Here is a 20,554-nt window from a genome sequence, read left to right as displayed (position 1 = left end):
ACTATACGCAAATATCCGATTTATTTAAAGATACGAAGAAGATACGACAACTCTCAAAAAGGTACGCAAATCGGATAATTATGCGCCGATTGGCAACACTGCCTCTGATTTAGAGAATCTCTTCTTCCTAAACATCTTTAATGAAACCACCAAACGGTCAACTGACGTATTGACGTCGTCTTGCATACTTGCATTATTCTCCAATAACCTATATTTTTCGTGTTTGTCAATTCTTCTCTTTAAAAGATTGGTCAGTAACTTGAACGGGAAAATTATAGTCCAATCTCATTGTTAACTTTTTTCAGTTTTGTATATTATATTTTCGTCGCTCTGCAGGACATGATTGTAATGTGACTCTCTTTTATTGGTTTCAGAGAAGCAGAATAAGAGAAAATAAAACAATCATATTGCGTTTGCACTTTCTGTTACATTTTATGGAGTCAACCGATATAAAACACTTTTATATAAGGGAATTGTAGACGACTTGTAGACCAAACAAATATGATAATATCTTAATTTAACTATACAGTCTGATCAAATAAACTGCTCGTCAAAAGTTAGGGATATAGAAAACTATGCTCATTTTCATAGTTAATTTTTTCCGCTAATTTTTTTTATTATTTTAGATTTTTCTTTAATATTTACACAGTTGTGCAAAGATTTACTCAAACTTCTTTTTTGTACTTATACCAGGTGGAAGAACAGAAATGTTATTCTTATGTTAAGTTTTAAACACTCTGTAGAGAGGACGAGGTAGTACAAATGTGAGTATACATTGAAACATGTATGGAATGTGTAACATTTTGGGGTGGAATTTCCTTGAGAATAAGTACGGATTTGGTGTCTACGGTAAGGCTCTTTAAATAGCGAGAGGTACATTACACATATGTTTTTCCTTTAAACACTGTTTCTTTCGCAATATACAGGGTGTCCCGAAAAGATTGGTCATAAATTATACCACACATTCTGGGGACAAAAACAGTTTGATTGAACCTAACTTACCTTAGTACAAATGTGCTCATAAAAAAAGTTACAGCCCTTTGAAGTTACAAAATAAAAATCGATTTTTTTCAATATATCGAAAGCTGTTAGAGATTTTTTTATTGAAAATAGACATGTGTCATTGTTATGGCAGGAACATCTTAAAACAAAATTATAGTGAAATTTGTCAACCCCATAAAAATTTTATGGGGGTTTTCTTCCCTTAAACCCCCCCAAACTTTTGTGTACGTTCCAATTAATTCATTATTGTGGTACCATTAGTTAAACACAACGTTTTTAAAACTTTTTGGCCTCTGAGTATTTTTTCTATAAGCGAGTTATTATCGAGATGCGGCTTGTTTTTTAATATATTTACATAAAAATTTTATGGGGGTTTTGTTCCTTTAAACCCCCAAATGTTTGTGTACGTTCCAATGAAACTATTATTGTGGTACCATTAGTTAAACACAGTGCTTTTAAAACTTTTTTGCCTCTTAGTCTTTTTTTGATAAGTCACCTTTTATCGAGATGTGGCTTCTTTTTCAAAATATACCAAAAAATGTAAATTATAAATAAATTTTCAGATTATTAACAGGTCTCTATAATCGTACTTAACCATATACAAATATGTGGTGAATTCGACAAATACTCAAAATGTCTCGATAAACGCTGGCTTATCGAAAAAGTACTAGGAGGCAAAAAAGTTTTAAAAACATTGTGTTTAACTAAAGGTGCCACAATAATAATTTAATTGGAACGTACACAAAAGTTTGGGGGGGTTTAAGGGAACAAAACCCCCATAAAATTTTTATGGGGTGGACAAATTTCACTTTAATTTTTTTTAAGATGAAGCTGCCACAATAATGTCACATGTCCATTTTCAATAAAAAATCTTTAAAAGTTTTCGATATATGAAAAAAAATCGATTTTTATTTTGTAACTTCAAAGGGCCGTAACTTTTTTTGTGTGCACTATTTTATATAAGTAAGTAGGTTCAATCAACCTATTTTTGTCCCCAGAATCTGTGGTATAATTTATGACCAATCTTTTCGGGACACCCTGTATATAGGAAATAATTTCATCTTAGTGGTATGATAAGACATGGCCTATTTAAGTATCGTATGTCGTCAGTTAAAACACATATTAAAGAGTAAAACTGTATAGTTCCTTTGTTATTAAATATATCAGAGAAATTAAAAAAATAAAATATTCGCCAAATATGAGACTACAACATAATATCGATGTTTGTGCCTTTTCTCCCTACAAGGTGTCTCAAACTTTTCTAAATTATATTTTATTAATACTCTAAAATTATATTTTATTGACATTACATTGATGAACACTCTGTATAGTATACTACCAATAGTCTTAAACCGGATTAGGCTATCTTTTGTTGCTTCACTGCAAAGTTATTTTTTGTTAACTTTCAAACATATCTCCTCATAAAGGTCATGGGCTTTGCTGAAGAATTAGTGAAAGTACAAACTTATAATACGTTCAATATAATTATTATTTATATTTTATATAAAGTATATACCTACTCATTGATTCGTTTTCCTATATTTTTTTAAAAACAATTAGAGACGCATTGATTCAGATTGTATAGATCTAAAAAAATATGATTAACCCCGCAAAAACCCCTAAAACACGGGTTTTTGGGGGATTTAAATGTGTTGTCCAATTTTTGAATGTACCTAAGGACTCAGCTACTTCAAATTATATATAACCTATAAAATCCTTGATTCGGTCTATTTTGGAGTATATGGGGAAAGTCCTCAAAAACTCTTAAAAAAACAGGTTTTCGAGTTTTTGAAGGTGGCGCACCTTACGGAAAATTCTAGAAAAAGTCAGAAATATACTTTTTGATAATATACAGAAAATAAGATAAAATAGACCTGCAGCCATTTCCAAAACCAAAAGTTATACGCTTTTATCCAGAAAACATACATTTTTAGGTTATGTAGAGTCAACCTACGGGTCTACAAAAAATCAATTTACAAAATGTTGTAAAAGGATCAACCATGCGTGTGATCGTGTAAATTTTTGAAATGACTACAACCCACTGAAAAACAATAAAGACTAAAAAATGAGTTTTTTTGGCGAAGGGGAAGAGGTGGCTGGTTAAGATAGCAAATAGCCTTATTTCTGATTACATAGAACGTAAAACAAAAGAAAAAGTCTAATGGCCAATAATGATTTTATGGAAATGATAAAAAAGGACGGTATCATTTTGGATACTAAATAAATTCTTTGCCTACCAAATAGAGAGTCCGCTAATAAGTTAATTGATATTTACTGCAACAATTTAAAATATTTCTAAAACCCGCAATTATGTAAGATCAATTATCGAAGTACTTAAAGCATCAATTATACCATTTTAGCACTAATTGTTCTGCAATGTCTCTGATTCCACGTATAAAACAACCTTTAACACATTGCCCCACTTAAATTGGTTCTTACATAGAAATCCAGACCAGTTCTGGCCTTATTTACTTTTGACTTTTTAAATTATTCATTACAATATTGAAAATAAGATAGTGCACGACAAAAAACTAGTGAAGCATTTTGGCACAGAACAAGGTGGACCAAAGAGGGGTAAAAGTTAAAAACATATACTTAAATAAATCATCTAAAACGAGCTCACGTAAATAATTCAGATGGAAGCAACGGTTTTTTTCATAGATCGCTTAAAACTGTGTAGTGCAATGGTCGAGCTAGGCTAGGGTGACCAAACGTCCCGTAAAAACGGGGTTGTCCCGTTTTTTAACGATTTTTCCCGGGGTCCCAAAAAGTCCCGTATTTGCGTTGGGTTGATTTTTTTGTATCTGACTATATTTTCTCTCTTTAGTTTCTCTTCAATTTCGGCATTTGTTTTCATTCTTATTTCTCTCTCTTTTGTTACATTGTGGCCCAGTATTGTTCTCATTATTTTTCTTTTAAATTTCAGAAGGCTATCTTCCTCTTTCTTGTTAATCGTCGATGTTTCCATCCCGTATGTAACCACAGGCCTTATTAAGGTCTTATAATGGTTCATATTATATTTAGTCTTGCCTCTCAGCAGATTTCTAGTCATTCCATATGTTTTTGCCTTTCAGAATTCTTTCCTCTTTCTCTCTTTTACGGTTTTCCCTATTGTTACTCCCAAGTAGCTAAAGGTGGATACAGTTTCAAATTTATGGTGCTGTGTTATTAGATATTTCTGAGTTGTTGTGTCATCCTTCCCTATCGTCATGTATTTTGTTTTGTGCTGGCTTATCTCTAGTCCTATTCTCTTCGCTTCCTTATGTAATTTTCCAACTGCCCCTATAAGTGTCATCACCTTCGCTAGGATAACTAGATCATCTGCATATGCTACTAGTTGAAATTGATCTGTAATAATGTTTTTGTTTGCAAAGTTTGTCCTCCTCATGATTACTTTCAATATCAGATTAAATAATGTCAGAGAGATAGAGTCACCTTGTTTCACGCCTTTGTTTACATTAATCTCCTTAGAAGTTGTTCCGTTGAAACTGATCCTTGCTCTGGTGTTCTTTAGGCTCACCGTTAGCTTATATCTTAATTTTTCTGGGATTCAAACATTCTCTAGCTGCTTCATCATTTTCGTTCGATTGATTGTATCAACGGGGCTTTTGAAATCCATGAATATTAGGTGCATTTCTCTGTTGTTCTTCCAGTCATTTTTCTTCTTTTTATTTGTTGAGTTGGCTTGGTTTCCCGCTATTTTGTATTCTTCCCTATTTTGTTCTGACGGGTTGTTGATCCATGTCATTCTAATGGAGTTTTTTAGTTTGCTGTCTGTTTCGCAGTCTTGATCGTACGGAAATTACACGTTCAAAGGTAAATTGAAAAGGATTTATAGGTCCCAAATTAGCAAAAGACCATGCTTCAACCACCCTTACCTGTTTGGGTATCGCTGCAAACCCTTGGCTGTAGCGCACCCAGGGGGGTTTTGGGATTAAACCCCCTGTCCGCCAGAGAAAAATTCTAGGATGTGTCCCGTTTTTTCAAGTTTATGATTTGGTCACCCTAAGCTAGGCGTACCAAAGAAGCTGACCATGGTTGCGCGAATGTGTGTAAACAATTCCTTTGCACAAATTAGAATAGGAGGCAAAACTTCAAAGGTGTTCGGCGTAATCACCGGACTGAGACAGGAAGACCCGCTTTCCCCATTACTATTTAATCTAGCTATGGCATATGCAATGCGAAAAATTTATACCAGAGTCAAACCAGACATAGCTGCCAGAGGAGCAAAGATTGTTCTCGCATTTGCAGATGACGTAGATGCACTAACACAGACAACAATGGAAGTTAAAAATATAGTTTCGAACTTTGAAGAAGCAACACTAAACGTAGGCCTAAAAATAAACGAAGAAAAAACTAAATACATGGTCTTGTCAAGAAAGGAACGACAGCGAATAAGACAAAACATTACCATAAACGATCATAAGTTGGAGGTGGTCAAAGAATTCAAATACCTAGGAACAAAAATTGCCAGTGATAACACAGGAGAACGGCAGGTTGAAATACGAATACTGGCGGGGAATAAATCTTTCTTTGCCGTTCAACATCTAATGAGGTCAAATCTTTTCTCAAGACGTGCCAAAATTCAAATGTACAAAACCATAATATGACCAGCACTGACATACGGAAGTGAAACATGGACATTGAGAAAGAAAGAAATCAATAAACTATTAATATTGGAACGTAAAATCCTGCGAGTTATATACAGGGTGTAACAAAAATACAGGTCATAAATTAAATCTCATATTCTGGGACCAAAAATAGTTCGAATGAACCTAATTTACCTTAGTACAAATATGCACACAAAAAAAGTTATATCCCTTTGAAGTTACAAAATGAAAATAGATTTTTTCGAATATATCGAAAACTATCAAAAATTTTTTATTGAAAATGAATATGTGGCATTCTTATGGCAGGAGCATCTTTAAGAAAAATTATAGTGAAATTTGTGCACCCCATAAAAATTTTATGAGGGTTTTGTTCCCTTAAACCCCCCCCCAAACTTTTGTGTACGTCTCAATTAAATTATTATTGTGGTACCATTATTTAAATTTAATATTCTTAAAACTTTTTTGCCTCCTAGTATTTTTTCGATAAGGCAGTTTTTATCGAGTTAGGGCTTATTTTTTAATATGTTTACATAAAATTTTATGGGGGTTTTATTCTTTTAAACCCCTCCAATTGTTTGTGTACGTTCCAATTAAAATATTGCTGCGATACCATTAGTTAAACACAGTGTTTTTAAAACTTTTTTGTCTCTTTGTATTTTTTTGAGAAGGCACCTTTTATCGAGATATGGCTTCTTTTTTACTACGGTTCAAAATATACCTAAAAATGTAAATCATACATAAATTTTCATATTATTACCAAGTCCCCATAATCGTACTTAACCATATACAAATATGTGGTGGATTTGAAAAATATTCAAAATAACTCAATAAAAACTGACTTTTCGAAAAAGTATAAGAGCCAAAAAAGTTTTAAAATTATTGTGTTTAAGTAATGGTACTACAATAATAATTTAATTGGAACGTACACAAAAGTTTGGGGGGGTTTAAAGGAACTAAGCCCCCATAAAATTTTTATAGGGTGTCCAAATTTCACTATAATTTTTTCTTAAGATGCTACTGTCATAAGAATGCCATATGTCCATTTTCAATAAAAAATCTTTAATAGTTTTCGATATATTGGAAAAAATCGATTTTCATTTTGTAACTTCAAAGGGTTGTAACTTTTTTTATATGCACATTTGTATTAAGGTAAGTTAGGTTCAATCAAACTATTTTTGGTCCCAGAATATGTGATTAAATTTATTAGCTGTATTTCGTTACACCCTGTAATATGGTCCTTGCAGGGACAGTGTGACAAAGGAATGGAGGAGATACAACAATGAATTAGAGACTCTCTTCGGGCAGGGAAACATCGAGAGATACATAAAAGCCAATAGACTAAGATGGTCAGGCCACGTGGTGATGAGGACAGACTGATGACGACAGACTGATTAGCAATATGTTTTGGGAAAAGACCAGACGGTAAAAGACCTGGAGAAGATGGAGGTGAGACCATGGGAAACAGTAGCACAGGATCGGAACCAATGAAAGACAATAGTAAACGCGTCAAAGACTCACGAAGAGTTGTAAAAGCCAAAGATGATAAGATGAAGCAACGGTACTTCACAGTATGGAAGTTCAAGCTGATTTTGCCTGTTGTTGACAAAAAACAAAAATTGTATGTGTTAATGTTATAATTGGCAATTAAAAATAAAATAAATCAAATAAAAAAGGCAGCATAGAACACTATGTAGAAAAAATTAGTTAAAGCCAAATTCAGAAGAAAAAACAGCTACAGAAAAAGAAAGAGATGTTTCTAGTAAAAAAGTGCATGCTAGACACTGTTTTATAGTACCACGTGTCAATAATGTGACAAGTGACACTAAATTTAAAGACGAAAGAGTACTATAGTTCCGTCATGGTACCAGCAGTACACATATCAACATAGATCTGATTGGCTTTCGCGTTGTTTAGTTAATTTACTGCTCGGGAGGTTTTTGATACCGATTATCACTCAGTATAAATAAATATAAAGAGATAGATAGGAGTGAAGTAAGCTAAGCAGAGAGAAGTGTACGTTGTATGTACTTGCGGGGGGGCAATGGGGGAGGAGAAGGAGGCTCGGCAGCGTGGGAAATTGTACCCGGCGTTTGTTCGTTGCTGTTCTGTGGTCTACGGTCTACGCTATTCGGTCTTGGATGGAGTGCGGTGTGCCCCCCTCCCCGCGGCAGGTCACGACTGCTCGGGAACACGATGCTCCCTTTTAATGCCGTCGTCCACCGTACAACGTATACCATCCACGAGCCTTCCAAACAACGAAAACTTACACCAGAGCTGGGATAGAACCTGTTACAAACAACACCATGATACCAAACTATTCCGTAACGAGTAGCACTGTATACAAAAATTGGGAATATGTATCATAAAAACGTATTCATGTCGTATATATTCTTCTTCTAATGCAGTCTCCACTAATGAAGGTTGGCTATAACCATTGCAAATTCGTCTTCATCATCTGCTTTTCTTAAAAGCGTTTGTGTGTTTAACCCGGTTCAGTCGCAAATGTTTTTCAGCCAGGATATTTGTCGTCTACCAGGGCCCATTTTTCCTTCGATTTTGCCCTTCATAATCAGCTGCAACAACTCGTACTTATCATTTCTAAGTATGTGCCCCAAATATGCTGTTCTTCGCCTTTTAACCTTTCCGGAACCGTGATACATAAACTTACGCTTCAGGCCGTGTGGGGTAACTATGGTACCCCACTAAAATACTTTAATAAATCATTTAATTAAATTATACATTATTGTTTGGAAAGTTATACAGAAAAGCACTAGTGACTGAAACAATTTGTTTTTATTATTAAACAATGTACATTTTTATTTTTGATCTTTTATTAGAATTTGCCCTTATTCATTATTTTTACAGTCGGGACATACTATCTTCTCGATGTATGCTGCAAATGGGTTTCCTGAATGTACTACATGATGTTTTAGTTTTTCTGTCTGATTTTCTGTAATTTCCGGTGTCAACTGACCCTTTAATTTCAATACGCAATAATGCCGGTGGCATATTTACAGATGCTAGCGTGTGTAGACACCAGGGTGTTGAAATCAGTTAGGGTTTGGAAAAACAGTACATTTACAAATGCTAACGCGTGTTGACACTACGGTGTTGAAATCGGTTAGGGTTTGGAAAAACAGTATGTTTACAGATGCTAGCGTGTGTTCACACTAGGGTGTTGAAATTAATTAGGGTTTGGAAAAACAGTACATTTACAAATAACACAAAAGAACAACATAAAAAATAATGTTGTTCTGAAGCTATTTTCTTGTGACATTTTTATAATTAACTATTTAGATGGGAAATAAGCTACAATTAAATTTAAAAAAAATATTTTATTAACGTTTCGATGCCCAAATCGGGAGTCGTTGTTAAAATACAAAATACTACTAAATTAAACAAAAATGTTGTTGCTTAGTAAAAAAAAATACTTTAACATGTATAATATATGTCTGAATTTCCAATATAAATGAGTCAGATTAAATAAATTGGAGACCTAAGTGGAAGAAGGAGGTATGTAACATTTTCTAAAATTTTGAGTTTCTTAGTGAATGAAGGTGGTATGTAACTTAACTATCATATTATGCCACTTTTACTGTACCTCTAAAAAGCTTAATAAGAGATATTCTAGTGGATGAACTAGTGGATTATAGTCTGTTCTATGTAACATGTAGAATACAATTCTTGAATGGAAGAAGGAAGTATGAAACATTTTTCGTCTTTTTTAGGTTTAAATTGTTTGTAACTCGAAAACTATTAACGTTAGAGAAAAATTACAAAATACCTTTTTTGTTTACAATGATCAAAAGAACCTAAAATAATGTACACAGGCTGAAAAAATTGATTTTTTAAATTTGTTTACATTTTTTTTATAAATGTAGCTAAGGCTAGGGTAGCTATTAATAAAAAAAGGCAAGGTAGACGGAAGAAGAAACGCCAGGTCGAAGAAGAAAGGCCAGGTCGCAGAAGACCGTCATGGCTTAGACACCTGTAAGAATGGTTTAACAGATCCTCTGCATCCCTTTACCGAGCTGCCATTAACAAAATTACTATAGCCAGTTTGATAGCCAACATGAAGAAGATTATTTTGTGTTCAATTACATAAATTTCTGTAAAACTGAATATAGAGCATTATTTCATGCCACATACCCCCTTCATTCATTCAGATAAAGGATAGTTATACAAACTAAAATTAATGGAAGAAGGCGGTATGTACAGTTTTTATTTATTTTTAGAAAAAATACTAAAAATCAAAACAAATTATCAACATTATATGTAAAGGAATGCTTATAGCAATCAAATAACACAAACAATATTTTCATGATAAAAGTAGAGGAATAAAAACTTTAACTGTCCATATCTAAAAAGGTAGGCTTTGTAACATACCTCCTTTTCACTTAGGTCTTCAAATATTAGAAGAATTTTTTACTAAGCAACAACATTTTTGTCTAATTTAGTAGTATTTTGTATTTTAACAACGACACCCGATTTGGGCGTCGAAACGTTAATAAAATTATTTTTTTCAATTTAATTGTGGCTTATTTCCCATCTAAAAAGTTGTATAAAAATGCCACAAGGAAATAGCTTCAGAACAACATTATTTTTTAGGTTGTTCTTTTGTGTTAATATATTATTGTTTATATCCCAACAACGTTTAATTATTTATTAATACCTAAATCACTTAAATATTTTTCCACAGCAGTCAATGTCAACATCCGTTAGCATATGCATGTATAACCACTAAAAAAGCTAGCTGCTTTCAACACTCTGGTGTCCAAATCTGTTAGTATTTGTAAATGTACTGTTTTTCCAAACCCTAACTGATTTCAACACCCTAGTGTCAACACACGCTAGCATCTGTAAACGTACTGTTTTTCCAAACCCTAACCGATTTCAACACCGTGGTGTCAACATGCGCTAGCATCTGTAAATGTACTGTATTTCCAAACCCTAACTGATTTCAACACCCTGGTGTCTACACACGCTAGCATCTGTAAATATGCGGCCCGGTGGGGCAACTGAGGTACACCAAGTAGTTATAATTTCATTTTTGGTAGAAAATTGAAATTATATCATAATTTTTATAAAAAAACGATTTGGTAATGTATTTTCTACGATTACCTGGAGGGTAAAAAAATATATTTTGAAAAGTTATAAAAATTCCGCACGGCCACGGAAAGGTTAATGGTAGTCAAAAGTTCTGTGTCTCTTCCCATTCTGTGCAACACCATTTCCTTCGTAATATGATCGGTCCATGGTATTTTCAAAATTCTCCTAAAAAGTCACATCTCAAAAGCTTCCAGCTTTCTCTTTAAGTCAATATTAACAGTCCAGGCTTCGACACCATAAAGAAGAATAGAGTGAGAGTGGATATAACATTTTACCATTCGATATCGGATTTGCAGATTGAGTCTTTGGTTACTCAGAAATTTCCTCATCTTCAAAAAGAGTGCTCTTGATTGCTCTATTCTTGATCGAATTTCTGATTTCGGATTTAGATCTTCCGTAACCTAAACTCCTTAGTATTTCATGTTGTTCACTTGCTCAATATCTTCATTTTTATCTGGATCCTTGTAATGACTTTGCCCCTCTTACTGATAACCATGGTTTTTGTTTTCTTTACGTATATTGTTAAACCAAACTGTTCCCCAATATCACAAATTGTGTATATATGTTATATAGATTTCTAAAAAGCGTTTGAGAGAGTTCATCATGGTAAACTCATACATGCATTGAAATACATATAGGATATTAATTTAATCAAAAATCAAAGCAGAAAGATGGGACTAGCAATGAATATAGATAAAGCCAAATGCATGGTGATCTCGAAAACACAAGTTGACAACATACATCTGACATTAGAGGGTAAACCGTTAGAGAGGGTCGAAGATCAGGAGATAAATATCACAATAGAAATAGCTTTAAAAGGATTTATAAAATATAAGTTAATGTTTACAAATAAAAAATTGAGTAATACTATCAGATTGAGGTTTGTAGCATGTTATGTTTGGTCACAACTACTATATGGGGTAGAAGATTGGACTTAATCCGTAAAAAAATGGAGGCATGCGGAATGTGGCTACATAAGAGTATTTTGAAAATTCAAATTTTTAGTCTTTAGTCGTAATCAACATCCAGACGCAGAGCTTCATTTAAGTTGAGTCCAAGTTGAAAAAGTTCACAAAATGACATATTTGGAAACTGTCATAACGGACCAATTCTTAGATAAATGACCTTGAATCTTGGATCCAGAGATAGAACGGTTAAGTGGTGATATGTTTGGTCGGTACTTTTGTATGGTTCAGAAGTGTGGACTGTGTTCAGGGTTTAGGAAAAGAAGATGAAAGTAGCTGAAATGAAAATGGTACGGTGTTAGGATGACTAGAGGAGACCATAATAGGAACGACGAAAGGTTAATATCTAGATACATAGTTACAAACTAATGCTATTTGAAAAAGTACTGTATTTCCACAACAGTTTCAAAACAGTACCACTACTCGTATAAACGGAACTATTCCGCGAATAAAATCTTCGGCGCCGTTCCCATCTTTATCAGGTACTTGACAACTTAGATGGTACGACCATCGACGGCGGTACTGTGGTACTCTACTCGAACTTCGAACCCACCGGTCGCCGCTGCAGCGAACGATATCGACCGTCGACAGCTCATTTAAAAAAATCCGAAAAAATAGCAACAATTTATGGGTTTAGAATAAATGAAGGCTCTTCACCTGAATATCTCGGAACTCGGAACCAAATATTATACGATGTCATTGTGTTGTAGAAAACGTTTGTCTTGAAAATAGCGAAGTGTTAGACAATAATTTTTACAATAATTATCGTAATTTATTGTAAATATTTTTGTTGTAATAAAAAAAGTCTACTAAAATTCCCTTTTTAATCAAAATTCTGCCATCAATAAAATTTCATAATTTATTTATAAATTATTAATAAAAACAGAAATTTAAGTAAAAAACAAATTAATAATTATATATTTTTTATATATACAGGATGTTTGGTAAAGAATGGGCCATAGCTTAACCTTAGATTCCTGATCTTAAAATAGGTCGATTTAAGCTAACTTACCTTAGTGCGAAAGTTGATAATAACTGAAATACAGGGTGTCAAAGTTAAACTTTTATTTTATTTATTCTTGAATATTTTCTGACAGACATGAGCTAATAACACGAAATTTGTTAAGCGGGGGATTTTTGGGACGAGAAATCTAAATTCGCCACCACGAATGATGTATTACCTAGAGGGCGCCACATACGTCTTTCAGCGCTCATTTAATACGTTAAATTTTTTTTATCCCCACTCTTATGGGCGCCCATACCCATGGGAGGGGGGCCGTGGTCCCCCTCCTAGCTTTTCGGGCGCTTTAAACTATATACGGTTATTCAAAGTATACAAAATATAATGTGCAACATCTTCACGTCTGCCCCCTACTATCATTGTTTGATTTGCGTGTATAGATATAATGCTATGTGGAAATGCGATCAATGATTGTCCCCGTTTAGGATTTTGTAATCTTCAGGGTTTATAGTGGATGTATAGTGTTGGCAGCAAAAGCAAACAGTCCGAAAAACACACTGGGGCAAGCGCCGTGTCCTGGTGTTTTTGGATCCTGGGTTATGCCGGACGGTGGTGTCCAGAAGGCTAAGAAGTCAACAGAGAAGAAAGTTTGATGGATTGTTGTTGGTTCCATAGACATTTACGTGTACTGTCCGTGCTTTGCTCTCGACCAGTCTCCCTAGAAACCATTGTACAACGACAGGCGAACCTGCGTCCCTCGTCGGCCGTCAGGAGGTGGCTTTGAGCGCGGCGTGGACAGTGTGCGTTCGAGTGGAGAAAATAGTTGCGGCTATTTTCTTAGGACGTGTGCCCCCCCCCCCTAAAAATTTTTATATGGGCGCCCGTGCCCACTCTACATACTTTTTGAATCAGAATTTTTATTCTTTTAATATTTTTACTTAAAAAAGGTATACTACATTCATCTCGCTAAACTTAACCGATTTCGAAATAAATGCATTTTAAATCTGCGATGCAACATAATTGTTTCATAATAATATCATTGTAGTTACACCCGAAAAATAAACTTAAAGCCATAATAATTTCCAAAAATGTATCGCAAATTTCTTCTAATGGAATTTGCGATGCAAAAAGGAATTTGCGATGCAGTAACATAAATATGAGAACTATGCACAAATATTATCATTTTAAGTATATAAAAGTATGTAGAGTGGGGGATAAAAAAAATTGAACGTATTAAATGAGCGCTGAAAGACGTGTGTGGCGCCCTCTGGGTAATGCATTATTTTTAGTGGCGAATTTAGATTTATCGTCCCAAAAAATCCCGCTTACCAAATTTCGTGTTGTTAGCTCATGCCTGTCAGGAAATATTCAAGAATAAATAAAATAAAAGTTTAACTTTTGACACCCTGTATTTCAGTTATTATCAACTTTCATACTTAGGTAAGTTAGCTTAAATCGACCTATTTTAAGCTCAGGAATCTAAGGTTAAGCTATGGCCCATTATTTACCAAACACCCTGTACATAAGAATCCTGAACCCATAAGTGAAGTATAGAACTTCAGTGAATTATGTAAAGTTTTTTCGAAATATGTAGTAAAGCTTTTTGATGCTGGTTTCATCAATGCTGTGTACTCCAAAACAAAAAATTACCAATGTAATCAAATTTAAATGAATTATTGAAAAAAATGTCATATTCGAGTTTTAGATTTTAAAAATAAAGATCTTATTTTTGCACATTATGTAATATAGAAGAAGAGTACCTATATGAGAGTGAAAAATCTAAGAGTTGATAGATACCTGGCGAATCTTTCCTTGTCTTGGATGTTTTCGTCTTCCATTCTCGTGAACTTACTGCCAGTTGGGTCGTCTTCATCTGATCTGTAACAAAAGAGAAATTGAACTAATGATACTGAAGCATTCAATAAATTCTAACTATGTATTTTTATACAAAAAAAAACCGATACAACAGAAAATCGGGAAATCTATCACAATTCTTGGACATAATAAAAGGAACCTATGCTAGGAACATTATTGGATGGAACTATAATAAGCAAACCATTCTCAAACAAGTTATCCATTTCATTATGCTGGGCTTGCCCAGAATCTTTACCTGCTTAATCAACTGTAACAATGGTTGGTAATCACATTCAACTGTAAAATGTTTTTGATACTGCAGTTTTTTTAATGATCAAAGTTTCTGACCCTTCGGAACACTTCTTACCAACTTCTTTTGGATATCCTTTACAAAATAGAGATCACAGGAAAAAGTTGCCACATTTTTCTACTTTTCAATAAAGGAAATATTTGTTTTGTAGCTGTCAGATAATTAATATTTTAACTGATTGAGGAAAAAGGATTTTATTGATGAAAACAACAAAGGCTTAATATGTCAGAAGCAACATTGTACTGTATAAAGTTATCTTTACTGTGGCAGTAAAATCATTGTCCTTATCTTTCTGTACCTATTACGTCAGGTGTGTCGTCTATTATCCAATGACGTAGACCATGAGTTTGCATGAAAATTTTAAAAACATTCCTCTGTACCCTGAGTATCACACCACTATTTAAATTAAAAATAATTCTAAAAATGCTAACTCCTACCAGAGTTGTTGTAGACTGGGGAAAATAAAGAAAACGATGAAAGGAAACAGTTAAATTAGACTTGGAGTTAGATATACAGATAGGTCTGACACTTTTGGGCAAGAATCATCATCATTCTCTTGGCATTCATCCATATGCTTTCGGTTCCCTAATTACATTTTTCTAAGTTTCGATTTTGGATCATACCAATATCACTGCCTGCTCGGATGGCTGATGACATCGAGAGACAGAAACATGCATGTATCATCCTATTGAATACCAATCCATAACTAGAGGGAAAACGATGTGTGCTGTTGTGCCATTTATTTAATTGTTTATTTATTTGGTGTTTAATATATACAACATAATAATATATTGAGATCAAACAGCTTATATGGTACATAAATGTATACAGAATGAACGAAAACAGACTGCCCAAAATGCCTTTTCTTCATTTATTTGTAGTCTCTTAATTTTTGTTTTCTCTCTAAGAGTTTTGATATTCTGTATTCAAGAAGCTAGATAAGGAGATAAGGTGAGGAGCACAGATATCTACAAATACGACTTGTAGAATAAGTCTGGGAAACGTAAAAGTTTACCAAAGAGATCAGGGAGACGAAACAAATATCAGAGTATAAATTAATCTTACGGAACAGTTTTTTCACTATACAGAATGGATTTTAGCAAAAAAATTCAAATATATTTTACTACTATACAAATAAAAAGAATGTGTGTGTACTTTGTACGCACGTAAGAAGTTATACTTCTATTATATGATTTCAACGAAATTAATATACTTTAAACAGTTTATTTATATTTTATTTAAATATTAAACTAATTTTAATACTTACTAATTCTCAAATTTTTTTATTAAAACAGTGCCAAAAATTAAAATAATAAAAGAATAAAACACACACAAACAAACACATTGAAAAATGCCACAAATGATTTCTGAACAATGTAGGAAAAATTTTTAACTAAATACGTATTTTCTGAAAAAAATTATATAATAAATAAACTTACAATCATAAAATGTATAAAAAAAATAAAAAAATAGAAGTTTCCATTGGGGTTCCAACCCGCTTATCAGCGCAGTTAGTATTGAAATTCATTCACCTTAAACTTTTACCCACGGAGACCATGTGTCATCATGTGCGAAGATCAACTAACTAAACGGATTAAACTTTTGACGGTTCTGAATTTAACCAAATTATTTTGATTTTGAATTGAAATTGTTTAGAATTGAAAGAAGTATTAAGATACAACAAAACATAGAGTAAGAAAACAATATATTAGGTGAATATTGATAGACATTTTGATGGTAATCAAATTATGTAAATCAAAGCATTAATTACATACTATTTTGGTAGGTTCTTTTTAAATTTTCCAAATAGGTAGGTACGTATGAAATTTTTTATTAGGATACTGAAACATTTAAAATTATTACGTACCTGTCGCTTTTAAAAACTATTTAAAAAGTCACTACAATATTATAAACTTGCTTTTTTCTCTGCCATCACAACAATAAAAACTATTATACACAACATTAATTTGTTTATCCAAAATCTCCATATTAAACAATTATTGACAGATGATTTTAACACCCAATCAGATCCCGTATAACGTTTATACCATACTGTCGGAGTGCGCATGCGCCCTGTAAAATAAAAATTTACCCTCGTGCCTAAAGAAGTATAACTTCAAAAAGTCTTAACATAAAAACTAGACTCACCACAACTGTCAACCAAAATATACTAAATAAAAGATATTTTGGATATATAACCAGAAGTAGAGGAGGCATAGAACGAATGATAGTTGAAGGTAACGTAGTGGGCAAAAGATCCAGAAGAAGATCTCCAGTAGGATGGTCGGATCAAATAAAGGACGTGACTGGTTACTCATTGGCCGAAGCAAAAATCACGTACAGGAGAGAGATAATTGGACAGAAATATCCAAGCGGATATCCAAGATAGAGGAGGATACAAAAAATTTCTGTGGTCTACGTCATTTGCTTTTTTTTAACTTTAGTATTTCAGGAAAGCATATAGTTCTGAGAATGATGTGACTAAATGAATTTCATTGTTGACTAAATCTCAGCTACCGACGGGGTAACGTACGAGTAACTTGAAACTATTTTCGTCATTATTAACTCATAATTACATATAATTATACGTTTAAAATAAATACAATGCATATTTCTTGGAAATAAAATAACACGCCATAGGTTTGCATAATTCAAGTTTGATCAAACGTTAAATAAAAACTGCGTACAAAAAAAATAAGGAAACGAATTAAAATCATCGAAATTTGGACTTAAACGAGAGACTAGAATGGGAGTTTTCAAGACTTGCAATAAGTACTGAACACTCGAACCAGGTTAACAAAGAGACTATACTTCAGTCAAGGCAAAAAGGCTGAAAAAATCTTATAGAGATATCAAAAAGTTCTAAAAGTTAAATGACGGATAGCTGATGATAATTCCGCACCTTCCGGTCCACACTCTATCCCTCCTCCAACCATTATAACTTTGGTCGAACTTATACGCAATTCAACCTATAGCATATACACTCACCGGCAGAGCAAACGGGCACAGGAAATACAAGACATTAAAAATGACCCATTTTTTGGGGTGCCCGTTTTCTCTGCCGGTGAGTGTAGGTATGTATATTACTAATATCTCGCCGTAGCAATGACAGTTGCGAATTTAATGCTTTTTCCCCATTCAAAAAGAAGTACTATACGTGTTGCGTGCGTTCCGTCCTATACTATTTACTATTTATGTATACATACACATAATATATATACGTATAGAATCTATTTCAGCGAACTGATGACGGTCGCGAATTCAATGCTTTTTTTCCCATTCAAAAAGTGCATAATGTCGCTAAAGAAATTTTTAATACAAAAATATTGTTTGCCAATAAAACGTTTCTTACTACATTTTAGAGCAGAGGTTCCCAACCAGTGTGCCGCGGCACACTGGTGTACCCTAAAGTCCTTGTGGGTGTGCCGCGAAATTTGATTTATCTCAGTAATTTGATTTATCTTGAGTATATGATACTCACTATCATTATAGAGATTATTTACCCAAGTGTGCCGTGGTTGAACCAATTTTAAAGTTAGTGTGCCTCAAGCTAAAAAAGTTGGAAACCGCTGTTTTAGAGAAAAATGGTTGAAATAAAAGTTGCAGATTATAAATGTTCTTTATTTTTGAGAGTTTCCAAATTAAGATGTATAAACAATTGACCCAGATACATATTTGCAAAAAAACCCTTATTTTGCAGTAATTTATAAATGTTAATAACTTGTTTTTTGCATAATGATTTGTAATATGATTTTGAGAAACAACATGCTATCTTGTTTCCTATTGGTCATAGAAGGTTTTGATTTTCTAGAAAGCATGTATTTCCTTGCTCAAAAATGTGAGAGTGGTTCGGTTTTCCAAAGTTAAAATAGCCATGATCATAGCCAACTTTCTCAGCAAAGATGGTACCTGAAGAAAAAGAAAGATTAAAATGCTCCAGGCTAAAAGTTGGAAGATATTAAATAGCAAGTCAACTTTTTCAGTCAAGATGGTAGTGAAGAAGAAGAAAGAATAAAATGGTCCAGGCTAAAAGTTGGAAGAGATTAAATAGCAAGTAATGAAGAAGCTATATAAAAAAGTAAAAGTCACTCTTACAATCTATTTTACTGTGACATATACGAATTTATTGCCATATTACATCTTAATATTGTCACGGTTGATTTCATAAACGACTTTTATGACTAATAAAAGTTTTATTGACAGTTATTAACAGGACAACAATATTTATAGCCTACCCATGGAAATACAATATATTGGAATTAAGATCCAATAAAAGTCAAAAATAAAAGAGCTGCAATAAGGATAAATTAAAGTTCTTCTTCTTCAAAGAGCCCTCTGCTCAATGGGCTACTACAAATGAAGAGCTTATTTCCAAAGTGTCTTAAATCCATGTAAAGTAAAACTGAGAAATTACAGATTTTCATTCAAATTTAACATACAAATTATACAATTTTACAATTTTCATATTATGCACTTTTAAATGGTAAATAAGTCGTTTTGGTACATAAAACTTTATTCTAGACCTGAAGAACACTATAAAGATTAAAAATCGAAATTTTGGATTTAAGACACTGGAAATAAGCTCTTCAATTGCAAACTCTTGTCTGTTCTTAGCTGTTTTTATTAGCTGTTCAAGATTTAGCCCTGTTCATTGTCACGATAGTCTTTTCCTTCCTAGTCCTCGCTTTCCCTTGATCTTTCCTTTCATTCTTAGTTGCACTCAACGAAAAAGGTACGTAATATCAATAAAAATGTTAATTCAGACAATAAACGCAATACTTAAAATTTGTCCAATTCTTGGTTTTATTGGGACAACAAAACGATGTTCATCAATTCATTATTTTCGTTCGTTGAGCCAATGTATTACGTTTATTGAATGGATGAACATTCATTATGTATACCATAATTATCACTTTATTGGTATTACGAACTCTGTTCACTGAGTCAACGAACACTATTTATTGATATTACGAACCCTGTTCACTGAGTCAACGAACACTATTTATTGAAACAACATCGTCGTTAATTGATCGACGAAGACTATTCGTTGTGTCAATAACAGTGTTATTTCTCCTAACGTACAGTAGAACCCCGTAAATCCGAACCCCGCGAATCCGAACTTTCGGCAAATCCGAACCAACGGAAAGTGAAAAAAATTTAAAAATTCAAGACAAAAACTTAAAAACATGTTTATTATACAGAGTAAAGCCAGAAAATTGGACAATGTAGGATTACTAGGACTTTGACATTTAAAATTTCTTAAAAATAAATATTATACTTTAATATATAGGTTCATAAAATATTTATAAAGGTTAAACACAAACTTACTTTGGTTCTCCCTTAGTCAACTTGAGTCCAAAAATATTGTCCACATTCTTGCGAGAACGCTTGGCTACTCAAAATCACAATGAAAACCTTGAACTACTAGTTAAGGCTAACTTTCGGATAATCCGAACTTTTTGGAATCCGAACAGGCTGTCCCCCCAATTAGTTCAAATTTGCGGGGTTCTATTGTATTTCGTTTATTTCTACAATTATTTCCGTTTATTGTTACAATTAATTCCGTTCATTCCCACAATAAATACGGTTTTTCTTACAAGCAATTCTATTCATTCTTACAATCAGTTCCGTTCATTCCTACTATGAACGTATTTTATATTAATAATTACTGAATGCAATAGCCCAATGTATGATATTAATTGATTAATAATAATTTTTTAAATCCCCCTTTTTTATCCTTAAC

At 33.2% G+C, this 20,554-nt stretch overlaps 1 protein-coding gene across 4 annotated transcripts in view; it reads right to left on the bottom strand.

The window, feature by feature from the left end:
• Positions 1–20,554, bottom strand: part of LOC114344813 (aryl hydrocarbon receptor nuclear translocator homolog) — a 357,658-nt gene that overhangs the window by 192,325 nt on the left and 144,779 nt on the right. For all 4 annotated transcript variants that reach the window (XM_050641369.1, XM_050641371.1, XM_050641368.1 and 1 more), the window contains one exon: positions 14,445–14,525. In XM_050641369.1, the coding sequence (XP_050497326.1) occupies positions 14,445–14,525 (81 nt within the window). The remainder of the gene's footprint in view (positions 1–14,444; positions 14,526–20,554) is intronic.

Source organism: Diabrotica virgifera, chromosome 10 (assembly GCF_917563875.1).
Source record: "Diabrotica virgifera virgifera chromosome 10, PGI_DIABVI_V3a".
Lineage (NCBI taxonomy): Eukaryota > Metazoa > Arthropoda > Insecta > Coleoptera > Chrysomelidae > Diabrotica > Diabrotica virgifera.
This window is presented reverse-complemented; position numbering and strand designations above follow the sequence as displayed.